The sequence below is a fragment of the Bos javanicus genome, chromosome 9 (genome assembly GCF_032452875.1).
Source record: "Bos javanicus breed banteng chromosome 9, ARS-OSU_banteng_1.0, whole genome shotgun sequence".
NCBI lineage: Eukaryota > Metazoa > Chordata > Mammalia > Artiodactyla > Bovidae > Bos > Bos javanicus.
Window position 1 is genome coordinate 65,190,216 of NC_083876.1, and position 19,970 is coordinate 65,210,185.

Here is a 19,970-nt window from a genome sequence, read left to right on the forward strand (position 1 = left end):
AGCTTAAATTAATTTCTCAAGATCATATGGCCATGACCCAGAAACACACTCAAATTGTCGGGTTTTTGTCTCCATAAAATATTTCTGTGAAAAGCCTGTCGTCTATTCATGTATTTACTTGTTCATTTATGTTTTAACAGACAAGTTTTTGAGCCCCTCCTTGAACTCCATCTTCATCATGTAAATCCACTTGCAGTGATTTCTTGGTCTTTTTCCTACGTTTGTGCTAGTTGAGACAAAAGTCAGTGTAGCTTATACTAAAACATCTGGTTTTGTCGTAAGTCATGTCCAACTCTTGTGACTGTACACTGCCAGGCTCCTCTGTCAATCGGATTTTTCATACAAGAATACTGGAGTGGGTTGCCATTTCCTTCTCCAGGGGGATCTTCCCGACCTTGGGTTGAACCCTGGTCTCCTGCATTGCAGGCAGATTCTTCACTGACTGGGCTATTAGAGAAGCCCATCTACTTGAATACTAAGTCTAGATTCTTCCACTGATCTGCAGTGCTAGTTAATAGTTTTAAAGGGCAGTTGTGCTCACGTAATCGTTGCTGTTTTGGGCTCTGCTAGTGTTACTGAAGAGGTTTTTTTTGTTTCTTTTTACATATCTTGTGTCTCTGTTGGCTTCAGTTCACTTCAGTTGCTCGGTCCTGTCCAACTCTTTGCGACCCCATGGATGGCAGCACGCCAGGCCTCCCTCTCCATCACCAACTCCTGGAGTTGACCCAGATTCATGTCCATTGAGTCAGTGATGCCATCCAACCATCTCATCCTGTCGTCCCCTTCTGCCCTCAGTCTTTCCCACCATCAGAGTCTTTCCAAATGAGTCAGCTCTTCGCATCAGGTGGCCAAAGTATTGGTGTTTCAGCTTCAACATCAGTCCTTCCAATGAACATCCAGGACTGATCTCCTTTAGGATGGACTGGTTGGATCTCCTTGCAGTCCAAGGGACTCTCAAGAGTCTTCTTCAGTACCACAGTTCAAAAGCATCAATTCTTTGGCACTCAGCTTTCTTCACAGTCCAACTCTCACATCCATACATGACTACTGGAAAACCCATAGCTTTGACTAGATGGACCTTTGTTGGCAAAGTAATGTCTCTGCTTTTTAATATGCTGTCTAGGTTGGTCATAACTTTCCTTCCAAGGAGTAAGCGTCTTTCAATTTCATGGCTGCAGTCACCGTCTACAGTGACTTTGGAGCCCCAAAAAATAAAGTCTGCCACTGTTTCCCCATCTACTTCCCATGAAGTGATGGGACTAGATGCCATGATCTTAGTTTTCTGAATGTTGAGCTTTAAGCCAGCTTTTTCACTCTCCTCTGTCACTTTCATCAAGAGGCTCTATAGTTCTTCGTTTTCTGCCCTAAGGGTGGTGTCATCTGCATATCTGAGGTTATTGATATTTCTCCCGGCTATCTTGATTCTAGCTTGTGCTTCATCCAGCCCAGCATTTCTCATGATGTACTCTGCATATAGGTTAAATAAGCAGGGTGTCAGTATACAGCCTTGACGTACTCCTTTTCCTAATTGGAACCAGTCTGTTGTTCCATGTCCAGTTCTAACTGTTGCTTCTTGACCTGCATACAGATTTCTCAAGAGGCAGGTCAAGTAGGTAGTCTGGTATTCCCATCTCTTTCAGAATTTTCCACAGTTTATTGTGGATCCAAACAGTTAAAGGCTTTGCCATAGGCAATAAAGTAGAAATAGATGTTTTTCTGAAACTCTCTTGCTTTTTAGATGATCCAGCGGATGTTGGCAATTTGATCTCTGGTTCCTCTGCCTTTTCTAAATCTAGCTTGAACATCTGGAAGTTCACAGTTCATGTATTGCTGAAGCCTGGCTTGAAGAATTTTGAGCATTACTTTACTAGTGTGTGAGACGAGTGCAATTGTGTGGTAGTTTGAGCATTCTTTGGCATTGCCTTTTTTGGGGATTGAAATGAAAACAGACCTTTTCCAGTCCTGTGGCCACTGCTGTGTTTTCCAAATTTGCTGGCATATTGAGCACTTTCACAGCATCATCTTCCAGGATTTGAAATAGCTCAACTGGAATTCCATCACCTCCACTAGCTTTGTTCATGATGATGCTTTCTAAGGCCCACTTGACTTCACATTCCAGGATGTCTGGCTCTAGGTAGCACCATTTTAGTAATGTGAATTCTAGTATGGATTTTTGCATTTGTGTTTTAAGAGCTGAAAAAAAGTGTACTTTCATTAAAGGCATAAGTATAAACGCTAGTATACTTATCAAAAAACTTTTTATCGTAAACTAGGATGAGTAATTCTAGCTGCTATAACAACAGAAAAAAATCCCTTGAAATTTTAATAGTTTAACATCATCAAAAATGTATTTCTTGCTCACATAATTCCGTGTATGTCAGTGCAATTGGGGTAGGACTGTGCCATAGGCATTTAGGGACCAGGGCTGTTTCAGTCATCAGCACACAGCTTTAAGGTTCTCATGGCTTCATGTAAAGAGTCTATAAGAAGAGAAAAAAGATGGTTTAGCGTACTTCCTTTTAACTGCCTCAACAGAAATGTTACATCACTTTAGTCCATATTCTATTGGTAAGAACCAGCACCTCTAGCTAACAAGGTCCAAAAGGAATGGAAAATGTGGTTTGCTTGTGTACCCAGAAAGAAAGTAAATGCATTTGGTAGGCATCTAGCCTATCTCCACCAGAATCTGCACTTCTGTCAAATATCCATTCCACTCTTCATACAAAGACCTACTTCACACAAAGACCTACTCACCTCCTCCCCAGCAAATAGGCCAAAGTCTCATTTAGGGCTGTATCCGTCTGAAAGGCCAGTATTTCTTGGTGAAGCACACTTCTCTCTATCAGGTTTGAATGTAGCTCTTCATTGTCTGCTAATCAATGAATTAAAAAGACAAGTTACTACTTCCTTACCCACACCTTTCCCATTCAGAACGGAAAAGTATGAGAAGAAAATTTAGCCATCAGTAATGCAACTTTGAAATCCACTGAAAGACCTTGTAAAGAACTTTCCTTAATTAGGCCACGATTCTGCTCTTAAAGTGGAACTACCAAGTAACTCTATTGTTTCATATAGCTCTTGGTTCCAATCCTTGAAGAATTTGACTTGTATTTCATCACTGTTGGCTTCAGCTGAAGTGGTTTTCAGGGGGAGGGTATGCCGTCTTGGAGGAGGCACTCGTTTCTCCATCTACTTTCTGCCTGCAGGTGGTTTTAAGGCTCCCAAACAAGTCTCTAAGCCTTTTTTCTTTTTTTAAGTAGAGTTGTGGTTTCTTTGTTACTACAGCTCCTTCAGAAAGTTTATTAGACTTCTGATGTACTTGGTTCCAGTTAGTCCCCTGTGCCAGTAACTACACTTAACATTCTTTGCTAGACACAGGTTTTAAATCTGTTTTATGTCTGCTTCCTTATTCCCTCTGTTTTTTCTCTCTCAGTTGCAGCTGTCTGAATATATTATTAGGAACAATAACCTTAAGTTTGAAGATGACATTTAGAATATATGATATTTGCCAAGGGACTGAGTCACTCTTTTCAACCAAGAAGCTCTCATTGGTATCTTGCTTGTTCATAGCATTTTGTAATGCTGAATCTTACTGTTTGAGTTTAGACATGGAGAGTGAACCTAAGACACCTTAAATTCCAGACTTTGTTCCCTCTGATTTCTTCTTAACAAACCAACCCGTTCTCTCTTGAAATTATTTTTTTCTCATAATATCTTGTCAAAAGTAGTCAGTGGTAGCTGGCACTTAAAAACTGCCTGTTCTCTCCTGCCATTTTCTTAGTACCCTAGCCTGGGTAGCCGTGTGGTCTGCCTTATAAACTGTTGTAGGTGACAGTTTAGCAAATGTTCTTTACCATAAAACATGGGTTGTTACCTCTCCAGCCTCTGTATCAGTTTCCTTGCCACCTAAAACCCAACGACTAAGCCTCATATTTTAGATCTTGCCATCATAGCACTCACATTCTAAAGACAAGAACTAGCGTCTGGCCCCATCTAGACTGAAGGCAGTGATGAAATGTAGTTCATTCAGTTCACAGCAAGAAAAGGGAACAATTATGATGATAATCAGGTTCTGCTACCGTTAAGAAGGAAAGAACTATTATCAATATGTTTTCTGATTATTACAGCTACTTCAAGTATTTCTAACAGTTATTAAGAAGCTAATCTTCCTTATGTGAAAATGGTAGCCTCTTAAACTTTCCTTTTATCTTATTTTACAAATGTAAAAATCAAGTAACCTAATGGACCATGATGTAGTAATTAAAAAATGACAATATACATATTTCTGGAACTCCCATAATATGCCAATATTTAATCATATTTATAATATTTCTTGTAAGGAATAGTTTCCATATTTTAAAAATCTACTGATCTGAAATGTCGGAGAAGGCAATGGCACCCCACTCCAGTACTCTTGCCTGGAAAATCCCATGGATGGAGAAGCCTGGTAGGCTGCAGTCCATGGGGTCGCTAAGAGTTGGACACGACTGAGCGACTTCACTTTCACTTTTCACTTTCATGCATTGGAGAAGGAAATGGCAACCCACTCCAGTGTTCTTGCCTGGAGAATCCCAGGGACGGGGAGCCTGGTGGGCTGCCGTCTATGGGGTCGCACGGAGTCGGACACAACTGAAGCGACTTAGCAGCAGCAGCAGCAGATCTGAAATGTAACATTGCATTTAAGTGTTTTAAACTAAAGGAATGATTTTATTTTAAAGTCCTAGTGATTTTTCTTGTTTCACTTTAAAAATTTCCTGTACTGTGGATGAAATTATTCATTTTAATATTTATGTTTTATGCCTTGATTTAAATTATGGTTACTTCTTTATTTCTTCTGTTGTGTGTACTTAGTTGCTCAGTCAGGTCTGGCTCTTTATGACCCCATGGACTGTAGCCCACCAGGCTCCTGTGTTCATGGGGATTCTCCCATGAACATTCTCCAGGCAAGAATACTGGAGTGGGTTGCCATGCCCTCCTCAACCAAGGGGATCAAACCCAGGTCTCTGGCATTGCAGGCGGATTCTTTACCAGCTGAGCCACCAGGGAAACCCAAGAATACTGGAATGGGAAACCTGTCCCTTTTCTAGGGGATCTTCCTCAACTAAGAATTGAACCAGGGTCTTCTGCATTGCAGGAGGATTCTTTACCAGCTGAACTACCAGGGAAGCTAGAAATGTGTAAAATATTTTTCCTGCCTAAAATGCATGTTGACGTTATGAGCTATATTACAAAAGGCTATTTAGAAATTCACTTTTAAATTTTTCTTGGACAAAAGCAATCTCAGTCTTGTTTGGTTTGTCTTTCCTTTGAAGTAGGTCTCAGAGTCAACCATGAAGTCCCTTATGCTGCATTGAAATTATCATTTTAAAACAATTATGTGATGCTGTATAAGTTTACTGTCTTAACCAGAATTGTAAATAATGTCTTTAACATTAATAACCTAATTTAAACATTTACAAATATTAAATATATTTAACGTTATATATTAATGTAAATATGTTTATATATAATGTGTATACACATATTATTAAAACTGATATTTGAGGACTTATATAGGGTTCATTCTCTGTGTCCTGTTTTGTTTTATAGCTATAAGAAACTCGCTGAGAATAAAGAAACTGAATTTATTAGCCCTTTACCCCTTAAGATTAACCCAAATGTTGTGTCTCAAGAACCACAAACTGTGAGCCAATTGTTGGACAAAAATGAAGAGAATGTAGTTTTAGAAAAGGCAACAAATGAAGTTACAGAAAATAACTATCCAAGAGCAAATGCTGTGGAAGAACAAATAGATAAAATGTACCTTGATATTTTGAAGAAAAAAATATCTGTTGGTCCTTCATTATTACCTCAGGATGACAAAACAAATAAGGTAAGTTTTTATAACTTGCATTGATTTGACATTCTGATAAATGAAGTTACGTAAATACTGTTGAGAAGTATGTATTTCCTAAGCTAGTGGGATCGATTACATACTGATGTCCACATAAATCCTGGACATCTGTGAGAAGTATCTATTATAACACTCTGTGGTCCCCAAATTTAAAAATACCACTGTAGCATTAGCTCTCTTTCAGAAGCCATTCTTTACATTTTCATTTTTTTAGTGAACATAGTCTAGAGTTTGAGTAGCAGAAGAAAATTACATGTATTCATCATTTTAGTGCTTTACAGTCGTCTAGTAGTCTCTGTTCTACAAAAGAGGTGAGTTGGCATTTCATATACATGCTGTTCACAGCTCTTGAGAAACTTACATTTCACTGTTCCTTTTTTCTCTGTTCTTGATTTATTCTGATTATATATAATCAGACCATGACCACAGCATTCCGTTTTTATTTTACAGTTCTGAGTTATGTGTTTACCATAAACTATCACCTTGTAGAATAAGGCAGGGTACTACGACATTTTTATGTTGAGAGATCTGGAGAAGAAAGATAAGATTCTTGTCATTTCAACACTTGTTCTCTGTTTTCTTCCATGTTCATTCATTGCTTTCTGGCAAGCTTATTTTGTTTTATTATTTTGCTTTGTCTTACTCTTGATTTTGAAAATGTTGGTTCCAAATATTAAAATTCTGATGAATTTAGAGAACTTTAATATAATGGTTTGCCTTCTATGAATTATGTTCTTTAGTTATCACTATGATTTTGCTACCTGTTAATCTTATTTGCAACTGTAGTTGAAGTTTATTTAAGTACTAAAGAGTTTGTACTTGTATGCAGACTTTAAGATCTCAACTCGATTCTGGAGAAGAAGGGACTGTAACTGGTAAACAGCTACCATACAAGAAGACCAAAAGTGCACCTCCTTTATTTAAAAGAAAACCCCAGAGTGGATTATATGCATCAGTTAGGAGTTCAGGGTATGGCAAACCCAGTTCACCATTCAAGACATTTTCTAATCTTGAAAAGAAAACTTCTAAGGACATCATGAAGAGCAAAAACTTGAGATCTATTCTTGCCTCAAATCAAAGTAGGAAAAAAGGTAATCATTCTATACACCTAGTATATTATTTTCCTTGTTCTCTGCTTTCTTTGTTTCCTTTCTCCTTCTATGAACTTTCCTTATTAATAGAAAAAAAATGAATTGTAAGGTATTACATTCCATTTCTGAAAGATTCAGTTCTATTGAGTTCAGGAGGTTTTTCATCGTTAGTTCTGTGTCTTCCTGAAAGAAACCCAGAAAGTATAGGAAGTGAGTATCCAATCCCTTCTCATCTGGTTGGCTTTGTAATATTCAAAATGTTTGCTAGAGGAGAGCTATCAATTCAGAATCAAGTGGCAATGTACAGGTGAAGGTTGATCCAGAAAGAAATACCTGGGTATTTGTTCAGTATAGACTTGGAGAGTCGAGATGTTTTCTGGGTCACAGAATGCCTACTTCTATACGTCATAGTTCAGTTCAGTTCAGTCGCTCAGCCATGTCCAGCTCTTTGTGACCCCATGGACTGCAGCACACCAGGCTTTCCTGTCCATCACCAACTCCTGGAGGTTGTTCAGACTCATGTCCATTGAGTCAGTGATGCCATCCAACCATCTCATCCTCTGTTGCCCCCTTCTCCTCCCGCCTGTCATCACAGTGCCTCCTAATCTGGATATTTCCTAATCCAGTCATTTTTTAATATGTTGGCAGTAGGCAAGGGTAATTTTCCACGTAGAAGCCCATGATGCAAGTAAAAGAAATAGAGATGTTTGACTTAGACCCACATTTCTGTTGCCTTTGGACTTCATTGGGAGAGGGAGAGCAATAGAGCCAGAAGCATTTTGTCCTTTTCTGTGTGATTAAATCGAATAGGTGACCAGTTCCATCATTGTTATCTGGTAACAATAGTTGTCAGAGGAGAAATAACCTCGTTGGAAAATTTACTTCTGCCTTAGAGTATTTTCCCTTGCCTTTCCCCATAACTGTCAATTTCAGGGCCACTTTGACTGTATTTAAAATTCTTTCAGCATCAAAGATTCTTTTCTTCTGTCTGTGCTCATGCATATTCGCTGCAGAAACTCATGCGTGTAAGCTGGAAAGGCTGGGGCTGACCCATATCAGCAGGGGAACGGCAGTCATGGGCGGGTCTTCTGGAGACACAGAATTGTAATTTCTGGCTTAACACAAGCATCCTTTCCTCCTGTTCTCAACCTGTGGACCTCTAATCCCTTCCTCTGAGAAGTCTCCTGGGGTCTCGTTTTCTCTTACTTTTCTGTGAAATGACTAGAAGGAAAGAGAAAGGCAAGCATGTGAATGAACAAACAAAACATTTTACAAGAATAGATCACACTTCATAAGTTCTTTTAAAATAAATATTAGATTTAGTTTTACTTAAATCTGTAAGCAGAAAAAGAAACTTCCTCCTAAGAAATACTATATCCCAAAAGATCATTTTAATAAAATAGACTATGAAAACCACTGAAAGGTTGCCAAAACCATGTTGTTTTTACCTACATTTTTCAATTCTATACATTATCAGTTTCTCTTCTATGAAATGAGTTAATAAAACCCCCACTCACATGCCTGCCACTCATTTTTGTTGGTTTTATTTTTACTTGTTCAAGATATATCTGTTATATTCTCTCTAGCAACTGTAATTCCCCACAGCTTTTGAATGTGGGTCTTGGTTCCGGCTGTTAAAGGACCAGAATACTTTTCACCAGTCCCTTAGCCATCACTTTCTAGAATTATTTTGATTGGTTTCTTATTTGACTGAATTCTCTTAATCCATTGTTTTTTCAAGAAGGGCTCATAAGTTCCAAACACTGCACTTTTCACATTTGAATTTTATATCCAAGCAAATTTTCTTTCATGTATAAAGAGAAAAGATATTGTCCATGTACTGTTACTGAAAATAATTACTTAGGGAGACCAAAATTAAGAACTCAGGAAAGAACAATTCTGGCATCAAAGCGCTGGCTGACTGCAGCTTGAGCAAGAACCACTTGTCACTCTTGGCTGCCATGTCCTTGGAAGAATCACAACGCTAGCAGATCCCCCGCCGTTCATTGGCCATGTTAATGGACCTCCAGTGACTTGGAAGGTTTAACGCCTGCTTTCACAATGACTCAAACTTTATTTATGAACAGTGTAAGAAATTTTCTCCAGAAAAACCTTCCACAACACTCAGTCCAATTAAATATGATTACTACTATATGAGGAAAAAATGGCAGGCCTGGAAGAGAGTGGAAGGAAATCTCAGGGTGAGGTCCTGTTGGGGACTTGTTGTTTCTTTTGACTTTTCTATATTTTCCAAATCTTTAATGACCATGTGTTTTAACTTCAATGAAAAAGTCAACCTTGCATTTAAAAAGTTAGCATCTTGAAGAAATTATTTCAGTTTCAAATGTTTCATTTACATCTAAGGCAGTCAAGTACATGTTGATGCAGTATTCAGTTCAGAAACTGTAACATTAGAATATGGGCCTGAGGATCTCTTCTCAGTATTTCCGTTAATTTTTTTTTATTATAAACTGAGTAACTTATTGGTCTTAGAATTATTTCTTCTTTTTTTAAGATTTACAAGGTACCTTAAAAACTGAAAATTTGACCGGAATATGTGTGTGTGTGTGTGTGAACCACATTTTTTCTAATTTAATAAACAGGATATTATAGCAGTTTTATCATTTTCTTTTTAATCAGATTTTAAATTACTTGTTTTGAGGTTTGCATGAAATTTATATTATTCCAGTGATACTATATCTTGATATACATTATTTATAAAAATTGTGCTTTGAAACCGTACTTTAATCCGAACTGAAATATTTCATTATCAGCTGCTCTTTGATTAATTGTTTAAATACTTCTATTTGCTATTGCTATGAACATTTAAAACGATAACTTATTGAAAAATAGTAAAACCTGAAATTACCCTAATCCACATTCTCCTCACATATATTGAGCTCCATCTGTCATTTAATATGAATCTTGGGTCAATGAGCCTTCTGTGTCAAATTGAATAGAATGTTGATTATGAACTGGAGTTCAAGTGCAATGAAACAGATGCCTTGCAGTGTTTATTAGGCATTAGCCTCCTTTGAGATGCTCATTTGTCTTCGTGTCCTCATTAGTACTTATTGTTAAATAATTGCCTGAATACACACTCAACATGGTTTGTATTTGTGATGCTTTTATCCATTGTTTACAATATTTAGAAATCTTACCTGCAACAAAGCTGATCAAGCCTGCATCTTTGGGTAAACCAGCTCCTCAAACTGAAAGTTGGCTGGCTACTCCTAAGTCGTCTGAGGGCCCCACAGAAGCTGACTCCTGTGTTCAGTTTCAGAATGTAGGTATTAAATTTAAAAATAATATTCATACTGTTTTATGTTCTATATATATTGAAACAATTATAAAAAATGAAATATTTGAAACTTCTTTTGTGTTGACGGATACTCATCACTTTTATTGAACATGTATTGATCTTCTTGATTAGTAGAACATTGTTAAACATGTCATTTTTATTCTTTGTGGGGTTTCTTTCCCCTAACCAACCCATGTTTGAATCTCCTATGTAACTCTACATAATGAAGTAATGCTTTTCATTAAAAGGATTCTTCAGGATACCATGGTGGGAACAAGGAGACAGAATTGCTTATGTTTAAAAGAGTTCAGGAAGCAGAGGAAAAATGGAAGGGTGCCCAAGCTCTGATTGAACAAATTAAAGTCACTTTCTCAGAAAAGGAGAAAGAGCTGGAAAATAAGATGGAGGAACTAAAGAGACAACAGGAAAAGGAACTCTTCAGACTGAATCAAGACAATTATATTCTTCAAGCCAAGGTACTAGACACATTGTCCTATTTCTCCTTTTATTTATTAAAAAGAACTTGTACTCCCTGCTAAATGCATTGTTATTTTCTTGTTCCTGGGGCCTCTTGACTTGATATATTTGCTGCATAAAACATGAACATGGTTCCTGACGGTGCCTCCTTACAAAAGAGCCTACATGAAATCCTTGCGGGGGGGAATCAAAAATTAAATTGGTTCGTTTTGATAGTTTTCTTCTTAGCAGTCCTTTTTGAAAACTAATCACTTGGTTCACCGTGACCTTCAGGGAAGACAGCAGTTTCAGAAAGAAAGCTATAGAAGTTCTAGATTCAGGAAAGTGACCCTGTGTAGCATTTCTGAGTTACTTCCACCGTCAGAACCATCAGTACAAAGCATCCCTGTAGTGACTTAATTGTAGTTGGTGTTACGATAATTCTAGTGTGCTTATAAGACAGTCTTAGGTCTATACACCTGGAGTTTTCTGATGTTCTTCCTCACTTCTCACTGTATCATTTTCTTCCCCAAATGAAACAATACCTGCATTTTCTCAAAGTTGAGTAGTTTTGAAGAATCAAACAAAAAACACAGGTGGTTACATTTGGGAGAAACAACTGATCCTGTCACTGAAGAAAAATTGAAGCAAATCCAAAAAGAAATACAAGAACAAGAGATGCTTCTTCAAGGATATCAGCAGGTATGGCTCTTCAGCACAAATTTAGTTTGTCTTGAGATTCTTTGATTATAAAAATAAGGCCTTTAAAAATATGGACTCTGTGGGAGAGGGAGAGGGTGGGAAGATTTGGGAGAATGGCATTGAAACATGTAAAATATGTATGAAACTAGATGCCAGTCCAGGTTCGATGCACGATACTGGATGCTTGGGGCTAGTGCACTGGGACGACCCAGAGGGACGGTGTGGGGAGGGAGGAGGGAGGAGGGTTCAGGATGGGGAACACATGTATACCTGTGGCGGATTCATTTTGATATTTGGCAAAACTAATACAATTATGTAAAGTTTAAAAATAAAATTAAAAAAATATATATTTCTGCATCCATTTAACAGGTAATGGCAATGGAAGGAAGTAATAATTTGACTAGTCTGTGCATTTTTTATGGGGAGAATTAAAGTGGTTAAGAGCATGGGTTCTGGATTCAAAAAAATCTGATTTTAGATTTTGCTTCATACCTGCTCTATAGCCTTAGGCAAATCACATTACCTCTCTCAGGCAGTTTCCTCATCTGTGAAATGAGGATAATAATACCTGTCTCACAGTGGTTGTGAAATTAAAATAAGACTGCAGATCAACCTCTTCCTGCCTTCCACACAGTAACCAGTTCGTGCATGTTGGCCTGTTACTAATAGATTTCCTTAGAAACTGTCTTTTTTTCCTTTGAAAGTGAAAGTGTTAGTTACTCAGTCGTGTCCAGATCTTTCCAGCCCCGGGGACTGTAGCCTGTCAGGCTCCTTTGTCCTTGGGATTCTCTAGGCAAGAATATGGAGTGGGTTGCCACTCCCTTCTCCAGGGGATCTTTTTTTTTTTTCCCATAGATAATATTGGCTAGTTTTGATACTGTATTGAGAACTGTAAATCTGAAATCAATTGCCAATGCCTTGAGAGTAAAACTAAAAAATGAATTAAATGGGAGAAAATGTGTATGTTCTGCAGAAGCCATACATTTGTTCTCTGTGATGACAGAGTCTTGGTGGTGTTGACAGTCAGCCGGGGCAGGTTTGGCTATGTTCCAGCAGGAGACTTGTCTTAGTTCCTCCTGACCACTTTTTTTTTTTTTAACTTCTCTATCCTTTTCCTCTGTCTTACTCCTTTTTCCTCTTTTGACAACTGTAACCTAAGCATCCAGCCTCACAATAATAAGCATTTTCATTTTGGGGACATCCAAAGAAAGCATTATCACATCAGAAATTACAGCTTTTCTTTTTAGTATATATTTATTTTTTCACTGGTCTCAGTTGGGGCACTCAGGACCTTTGATCTTCTTTGCAGCATGTGTGATCTTTAGTTGCGGCATGCGAACTCTTCATTGCGGCCCATGGGATCTAGTTCCCTGACCAGGGATTGAACCCAAGGCCCCTGAGTTGGGAACACAGGCAGAATCTTAACCACTGAACCACCTGAGAAGTCCCCAGATATTCCAGCTGTAAATGAAATAGTATGGATTTTGCAAGATACCCCATCCTGGAGTTAGTTAGAACCTTCCAAACCCTCCCTGCCATTCTGAGCTTGCTATATACACAGCATGGGTTTTAAAGCAGGATTTCACAGACCTATGATTTTGCCAACCACCCACTCCCATAAAGATAACATGAAATTGATGTGTCTGTGTATGTATGTGTTTTTCTGAGTTTCATTAATTCTGCTGAAAATCAGCCACAAACTATGTGTCAGGCACTGGGCCAGACATGGTGAGACAGTTCATGGTTTTCATGAAATCCTCAGTGGTCCTTGGTTTTCATCAATTTCTTGATTTTAAAGAGGTTAATAAGCCAGAGCATCTGAGCACAGATGGGTACTTTCTCCCCTATCCTCACTGTTTGAGTCCCTCTTTCACTCAAGCCAGATGTTGTACTGGGTCTAGTCTATACACTCACTGCCCTGATCTTCCAGAAGCACCCAGTCTCTAACTCCCTGCTCACATAAAGTTCCAGAAACAAACACAGATACCCACTGGGACTATGTCCAGTCACCTCACTGCAGAAAGATGGGCCAAAAGCAAGAAAAAGAGTGTGCAGACAGCCCCAAACAGCACACAAGTCAGGATGTGGTTCTTCCTGCAGTCACTGGTCCATTTACTCACGTGAAATGCAGTACATTACTCTGATGGGCTCTTTGATTTGGGGAATTTTTTTTCAACTAATGATTTTGGACATTTTAGAAAGAACTGTTCTCGGTTTACAGATTTTCTTCTGAGACAAAAAGTTAGAAAAAGATTTTGCTTACTCAAAAACTGAAGAAATTGAAAAGCCTTTAAAATTGCTTAAAGGATACATCTTTTATAAGCAAATAAACTTATGTAAGTACTACTGGTTTTTAACTAAAATGTAATTTTCTGTTTATAAAAAGGAAAATGAAAAATTGTATAATCAAGTGAAAGATCTCCAAGAACAAAACAAAAAAAATGAGGAGCGAATGTTCAAGGAAAACCAGAGTTTATTCAGTGAATTAGCTGCCTTAAAGTAAGTCCTTTTTAAATTCTTAAGATCAAATATACTTTGACTATTTCTAAGCATTTTATTATTATATTAATAATACATTTAGTTATACTTAGAAATTTTAGAAGTTGTACACTGATTTACAGTTTTGTAACTTTTACATTTTTCATATTCAGTGATTCTCTTTGGTGTTCAATGATCAGTACATACTTTAGTATTTTCAGCATATTGGTATTAGAATTTCACATCAATTTCAGGAAACTGAATTATTCCTTTTAAATCTGAGATACTTGGATAATACAATAATAGTAAATAATAATAAACTACAGTATTATTTACTGTGTTAGGTCAGATTGCATACAAGTAGAGCTTGAGATGGGGATCTTTGTGGAGGTGCTTTTCTGGAAGATAACTCTTAGGACAAGGGGCAAGAGAAGCGAGATGAGGTGAGGATTGGGGTGGATGGTGAGCGGGAAAATCAGTGAGACTGGGTTTCGGCTGGAGGCTGGCTTCATTCCACTCTCACCAGGACATGCAGGAGAACAGATTTCATTACATAGTTGGTCCCTACTTGAGTCAAGTGGAGAACAGCCCTTTGAACCCCTCAAGGCAGTCTGTCACTGGATGAAGTGGGTCCCAGGAAGCAGCTTGCGGGTATCCTCTGGGGCAGGGGGCAGGAGCTGCTGTTTGGCAAGGAAATTTCTCCAGAGAAAGAACCTGGGAGTTATTACAACAAACATACCACGGCAGGCTGACAGAGCGCTAGCACCCACTTAGGAACCAGTCATACTTCAGACTGTAAGGTCTTTGGGATGTTACTATGTCCATCTTTAATATACTAAGTGAAAGAGCTGAACCACCAAACATGGGGAGGCTAGGGTTCTATCTTCTTTTAGGAAGTGACTGCCAGCTGTGCATCATTTCACCTAAACACCTGAAATCTCAGATAGAACTACTATCCGAAGAAACATCTTGGACTGTGAATGTCATGTACATTATGTTTATTTACATACTACTTCCATTTTTTGCAAGATAATTTAGGGCATAAGAGACAAGGCTGCTGTTAGCTCACACTGATCTTTCATGCACAGTAGAAAAAGGCACACCTTGTAGCAGACAAAGCTAGAAAGTACACAGGTTGGCAAGTTGAAGGCACTTTTGTATAAATTGGGGGGTCACCCCTTTCTCCTGGTAAGTGTGATCCCCATGGCAGAGCTAATAATCTGCATAGTTCTGATGCCTCAGGGCTTCTACATCTGCTTTCTTCCCAGATGCTTCAATAATATATTTTAAAATTTTATATCTTATATTGCCTGGCTTCTAAAAGAGAAGATCTATTCCTGGCTCCAAACCTGAGGCTCTAAATGAATTTCCACAATGGAATAAATTGTTTCTTTAGACTTAGATGATCATATACAGATTCCTAAACTCCTTGTATAATGTTCCCTGGAAAAAAAAGAAAAAGAAAAACTGACTTGAAGGAACCAGTAGTAGATTGTATTTGGTTTTGTTTGTTTGTTTCCATGGGTATGATTGGCAATTTGTGTTTCTCAGAAAGGAGTCTAGAGTGATATGACAAGGAGTACAGAACACCACAGGGGAAATGCAATGCAGGAAGTCTTTCCCAGACATTGATTTTCTTTTTTCTGAAAATTGGCAAGAAATGTTTTTATATTACAAATACACCAATACTCTTAGAGTTTCAATTCTTTTAGATTATACATAAACATTTCCCTTAAAGTATACTCCTCTTCTAACATTTCAGTATTGTATTCTTTAGTGCAAACGAACTGTTTATCTTCAGAGGCTCAGTTTTGATGTGCAAAGAGTTTTTAATTTTTAAGAATCGAATATTTTGTACTTAAAGGAGGACATTGTAAACATATATGTATTTATTTTCAAAATAAATCAGAGAACAGATGCACAGAAGTCGTTTCCTGTCTCAAGCAGTTGAAGATTCAGAGCCCACCAAAAATCAAAATTTTACAGATCTGTTAGCAGAACTACGGGCAGCACAGGTAAGGTACATAAGGATTTTAACCATTAGCAACAGGAAAGTGTGTTATAAAAATCCTTACGTGTGTAAAAAAGAAAAATCTGCTTTTGTAACTTATGAATAAATCTGCTTATAAATTTCATACCAATTAAAAACTAGGAGATACCTAAGATTAGCATTGAAATACCTGTGACCTCAATATAGAGGAAACAATGTGATACTGGTTATAGATGGCATCTTTTATTATCCAACCTCTCATCAGGCATTTATCATGTGGAGTCATGTTGGAGGCAGAGCCTTATTTAGGGAAGATCCCTTGGAGAAGGGCATGGCAGCCCACTCCAGTATTCTTGCTGGAGAATCCCATGGACAGAGGAGCTTGAGGGGCTACAGTCCATAGGGTCGCCAAGAGTTGGACACGACTGAAGTGGCTGAACATGCATGCGTGTACATACCTAACTTCAAACAAACTCCTCTTTGAAAATGGAGGGCTGAAATAGGAAAACAATTTGAAAGTGATCATTCACCTTAAAAAGTGAGTTGACTTTTCCTCAGTCTTCCTAAGTGGGCTGTACACTTAAGAGGGGCTGAGACTATATCTGAAGAATTTGTATCTGATATGCCTGACAGAGCGGTGAAATGCAATATCTGCTACATAATTTTTTTCTTTATTTTTACTGAATTGTACTATAAAGCATATGGCCTAGAATTTCTTAAAGCAGTGTTTACCAATGGGAAAAGTTTGGGAATTTAGGGCAGATTATTTCTGTCTTAAGCAGAACAGTTTTATGCATTGCTTGGTTTTTATCACTCCTGTCCTCAAGAACTATGTTTGTAGCACCCACCCATCACTGTAACACTCAAAACCACTGCCACAGACAGCTCCTGTGGAAGGGCAGTTAGCTTTCCCCACTCCCTCCCATTAAGTACTTTGAATCTATTTCAACGATTATGCACATTAGAATAATTCCAATTGCATGTCACTTTCTAATTAGAAATTTATTACATAAAGTTAGGCTACACAGAAATTTAAACATGCCAGAGTTCAGTAGTTGATATTTGACAGGTTTTTGCAGTATATAAAATGAAGCTTCAAATATGAACCCATTAGAGAACTTCCTTAAGATGCATGTGGGTACAGAATGATTAGATTGGTAAGCGGATAAATAGAAAGAATAAATGATTGGACACCTTCACTTATCAGTGGGCCTCAAAAACTAGCAAGTTAAGAGAGAAATTACTGTAGTTTATGAAGGCTTGGGAAAGCATGATTAGGTTGTGACCACAGCATTAACTTCACTTGAAGGCTGTTATTAGTGACCTTTTAAAAGTGCGGTTTTGGACGCATTTTTGAACAAATGGGAAACCAAAACTGACACTGAAATCACCAGAACATGCTGGCTAAAATATAATTAACATCTTGTAAATTACATAACCCAACTCTCAAGAAAGTAAAGTGAACTTCTGGGGTCAGAATAGAACAGGGATACGGAGCTAGCAGTAAGCATTGCTCTTGGGCTGTCAGCTCAGTAACCACGAGCCTTGAGCTTGAACAACAAAGTGGAGATAGGACCCCAGGACTGCACAGGGCCATATCCTTCAGTAAAAAAGTGTTTCAGGAAAAAACTGACCCACTTTCAGAAGGGACTGAAATGTCGAGAAAGCTTCTCTCTCTTAACTTGGTATCTATAGAAAGAGGGGGAAAAGATCTCATCTTCTCAGTGCTTTATTGATTATTCAGTATAGATGTCATCCCTTCTCCTTTCATTTGTGTTTTAGTATTTGAATTGACACTACCTTCAAGGGTGGGTCGGGCTTCCCTCATAGCTCAGTTGGTAAAGAATCCACCTGCAGTGCAGGAGATCCCAGTTCAATTCCTGGGTCGGGAAGATTTGCTGGAGAAGGGATAGGCTACCCACTCCAGTATTCTTGGGCTTCCCTTTGGCTCAGCCGGTAAAGAGTCTGCCTGCGATGTGGGAGACCTGGGTTCAATCCCTGGGTTGGGAATATCCCCAGGAGAAGGGAAAGGCTACCCACTCCAGTATTCTGGCCTGGAGAATTCCATGACTGTACAGTCCATGGGATAGCAAAGAGTCGGACACGACTAGGTGACTTTCACTTTCAAAGGTAGGTCATGCTCAATCTGGGGGAAGAAAAAAACCATAAAATGATCCTCAGTCAGCAGTCATCTTAAGTATGTCTAGAAGAAACATGTGCAAAACACTCTTAAGAGTGTCCACTCTTAACCCAGTTCACACAGTATTCCTACAGATTAAATCATGTTGACAGTACACTTGCAATGCAAAATTACAAAATCCAAGGAAACAGCCCACCATGAGTAGGCATGGGGTAACTTAATAAACAGGATTAAAACCCCGGTAGGATTATTGAGTCGGAGAAGCCAATGGCACCCCACTCCAGTACTCTTGCCTGGAAAGTCCCATGGGTGTCGGAGCCTGGTAGGCTGCAGTCCATGAGGTCGCTAAGAGTCGGACGTGGCTGAGCGACTTCACTTTCATTTTCATGCATTGGAGAAGGAAATGGCAACCCACTCCAGTACTCTTGCCTGGAGAATCCCAGGGATGGGGGAGCCTGGTTGGCTTCCATCTATGGGATCGCACAGAGTTGGACATGACTGAAGTGAGTTAGCAGTGGGATTATTGAGTAGACTATAAATTAAATACTTTTAAATGATTAAATATACAGAATAAGTGAGAAATTCAATGTGAGGAAGGAACAAAACAGACCAGGGAAATTCAGAGAAAAAGAGAATAAGTAGAAAAGTTAAATAGATGATCAGATGTAATTAAGAAGAAAGTAGTCAACTGGAAGATAGATCTAAGAGAACTTAGACTGAAACACACGAAATAGAGAAATAGAAAATAACAGAAATAGGAGATGCTATAATATGTAATTAAATGTTTTTATAAAGTAATGGCCAAGAATTTTCTAGAAATTATAAAAGATGAATTCTCAAATTCAGGAAATACAGTGAGTCCTGCTCAGGATACATAAGTAAAAATCTACATCCAAGCCCATCATGGTGAAAGTACCAAAGGCAGGAACACCTTAAAAGAAATGTGTTAGTTAAAGGTAAAAGTTATTTGGGGATGTGGTTATTTGTGCAAATACCAAAAGATGGAATGCCATTATGTCTGGTTTTCTGAGTTTAAATAGTTTTAGAGCAAAAATTCATACTGGGATAAATCTGTAGTATAATGTTCATGTCAAACCTACTTAAAAATTAATACCCATTAGTGTAGTCATAAAATGTGAGCTGGTTCTTTGTAAACTATGGATGGACACATACTGAAAGCAAAGATCTTGAGCCCTTAGCTTCTAGTTTCCCACGATGAGGAGGAGGGTGAAGCTGACTGCAGCTCAGCAGTCACTTAGGAACTCCTCTGGCCTGTGGAAAAATGGCAGGTAAACAAGTCAGGCCTGTACCTTGCTCACTAGGAGCGTGTATTCAACCAGGGAAGACAGATAAGTGAGCAAGAAATAGGTGCACATGGAGGTTAAGTTCTTTGAGAAAAATAAGAACAGAGACTAGTGGTAGGCAGGGCAGGGGTTAGGCAGCTCTCAGCAGCGTGGGTGAGCAAGCAAGGAGGCGCTCCTGAGAAAGTTGTGTCTGTGTCAGAAGCTGAGGAGGAGCAGCCACTCACTGTGCAAAGACCGAGCCTTCCATACAGGGACATGGTGCCTCGGAAGCCTCTGAGGAACGAGTTGGGTGAGTAAGGACAAGAGTGATGGAAGAGAGGGTCGGAGAGATAGACAGAGGCCTCCAAGTGTCCGCACAGTAAATTCTTGAAGAAACTCAGCATTCTCCTGAAAAGACATCCACAGAAGATCACACAAAAGATTAAACAGTGAAATGATGCCGCTAAAACCACGATTATATTAATACAAGGCCTTAGGGGTGGATTTATTTTCTTCATAAGCCTGGATTTTAAATTGTAAGGTAATGTGATACAAAGTTTCTAAGAATTTTCCTCTAGACACTGAACTTGCCAAGTGTACCACCTTGAATACAGGGATTTCTTCAGTAGTTATCAG

The 19,970-nt window shown here is 38.5% G+C and overlaps 1 protein-coding gene across 6 annotated transcripts in view; it reads left to right on the plus strand.

Annotated features, from left to right (window-relative positions):
• Positions 1 to 19,970, plus strand: part of CEP162 (centrosomal protein 162) — a 94,824-nt gene that overhangs the window by 46,205 nt on the left and 28,649 nt on the right. For all 6 annotated transcript variants that reach the window (XM_061427916.1, XM_061427911.1, XM_061427913.1 and 3 more), the window contains 7 exons: positions 5,590 to 5,872; positions 6,723 to 6,984; positions 10,137 to 10,270; positions 10,534 to 10,761; positions 11,303 to 11,443; positions 13,830 to 13,942; positions 15,831 to 15,936. In XM_061427916.1, coding sequence (XP_061283900.1) covers positions 5,590 to 5,872; positions 6,723 to 6,984; positions 10,137 to 10,270; positions 10,534 to 10,761; positions 11,303 to 11,443; positions 13,830 to 13,942; positions 15,831 to 15,936 — 1,267 coding nt within the window. The remainder of the gene's footprint in view (positions 1 to 5,589; positions 5,873 to 6,722; positions 6,985 to 10,136; positions 10,271 to 10,533; positions 10,762 to 11,302; positions 11,444 to 13,829; positions 13,943 to 15,830; positions 15,937 to 19,970) is intronic.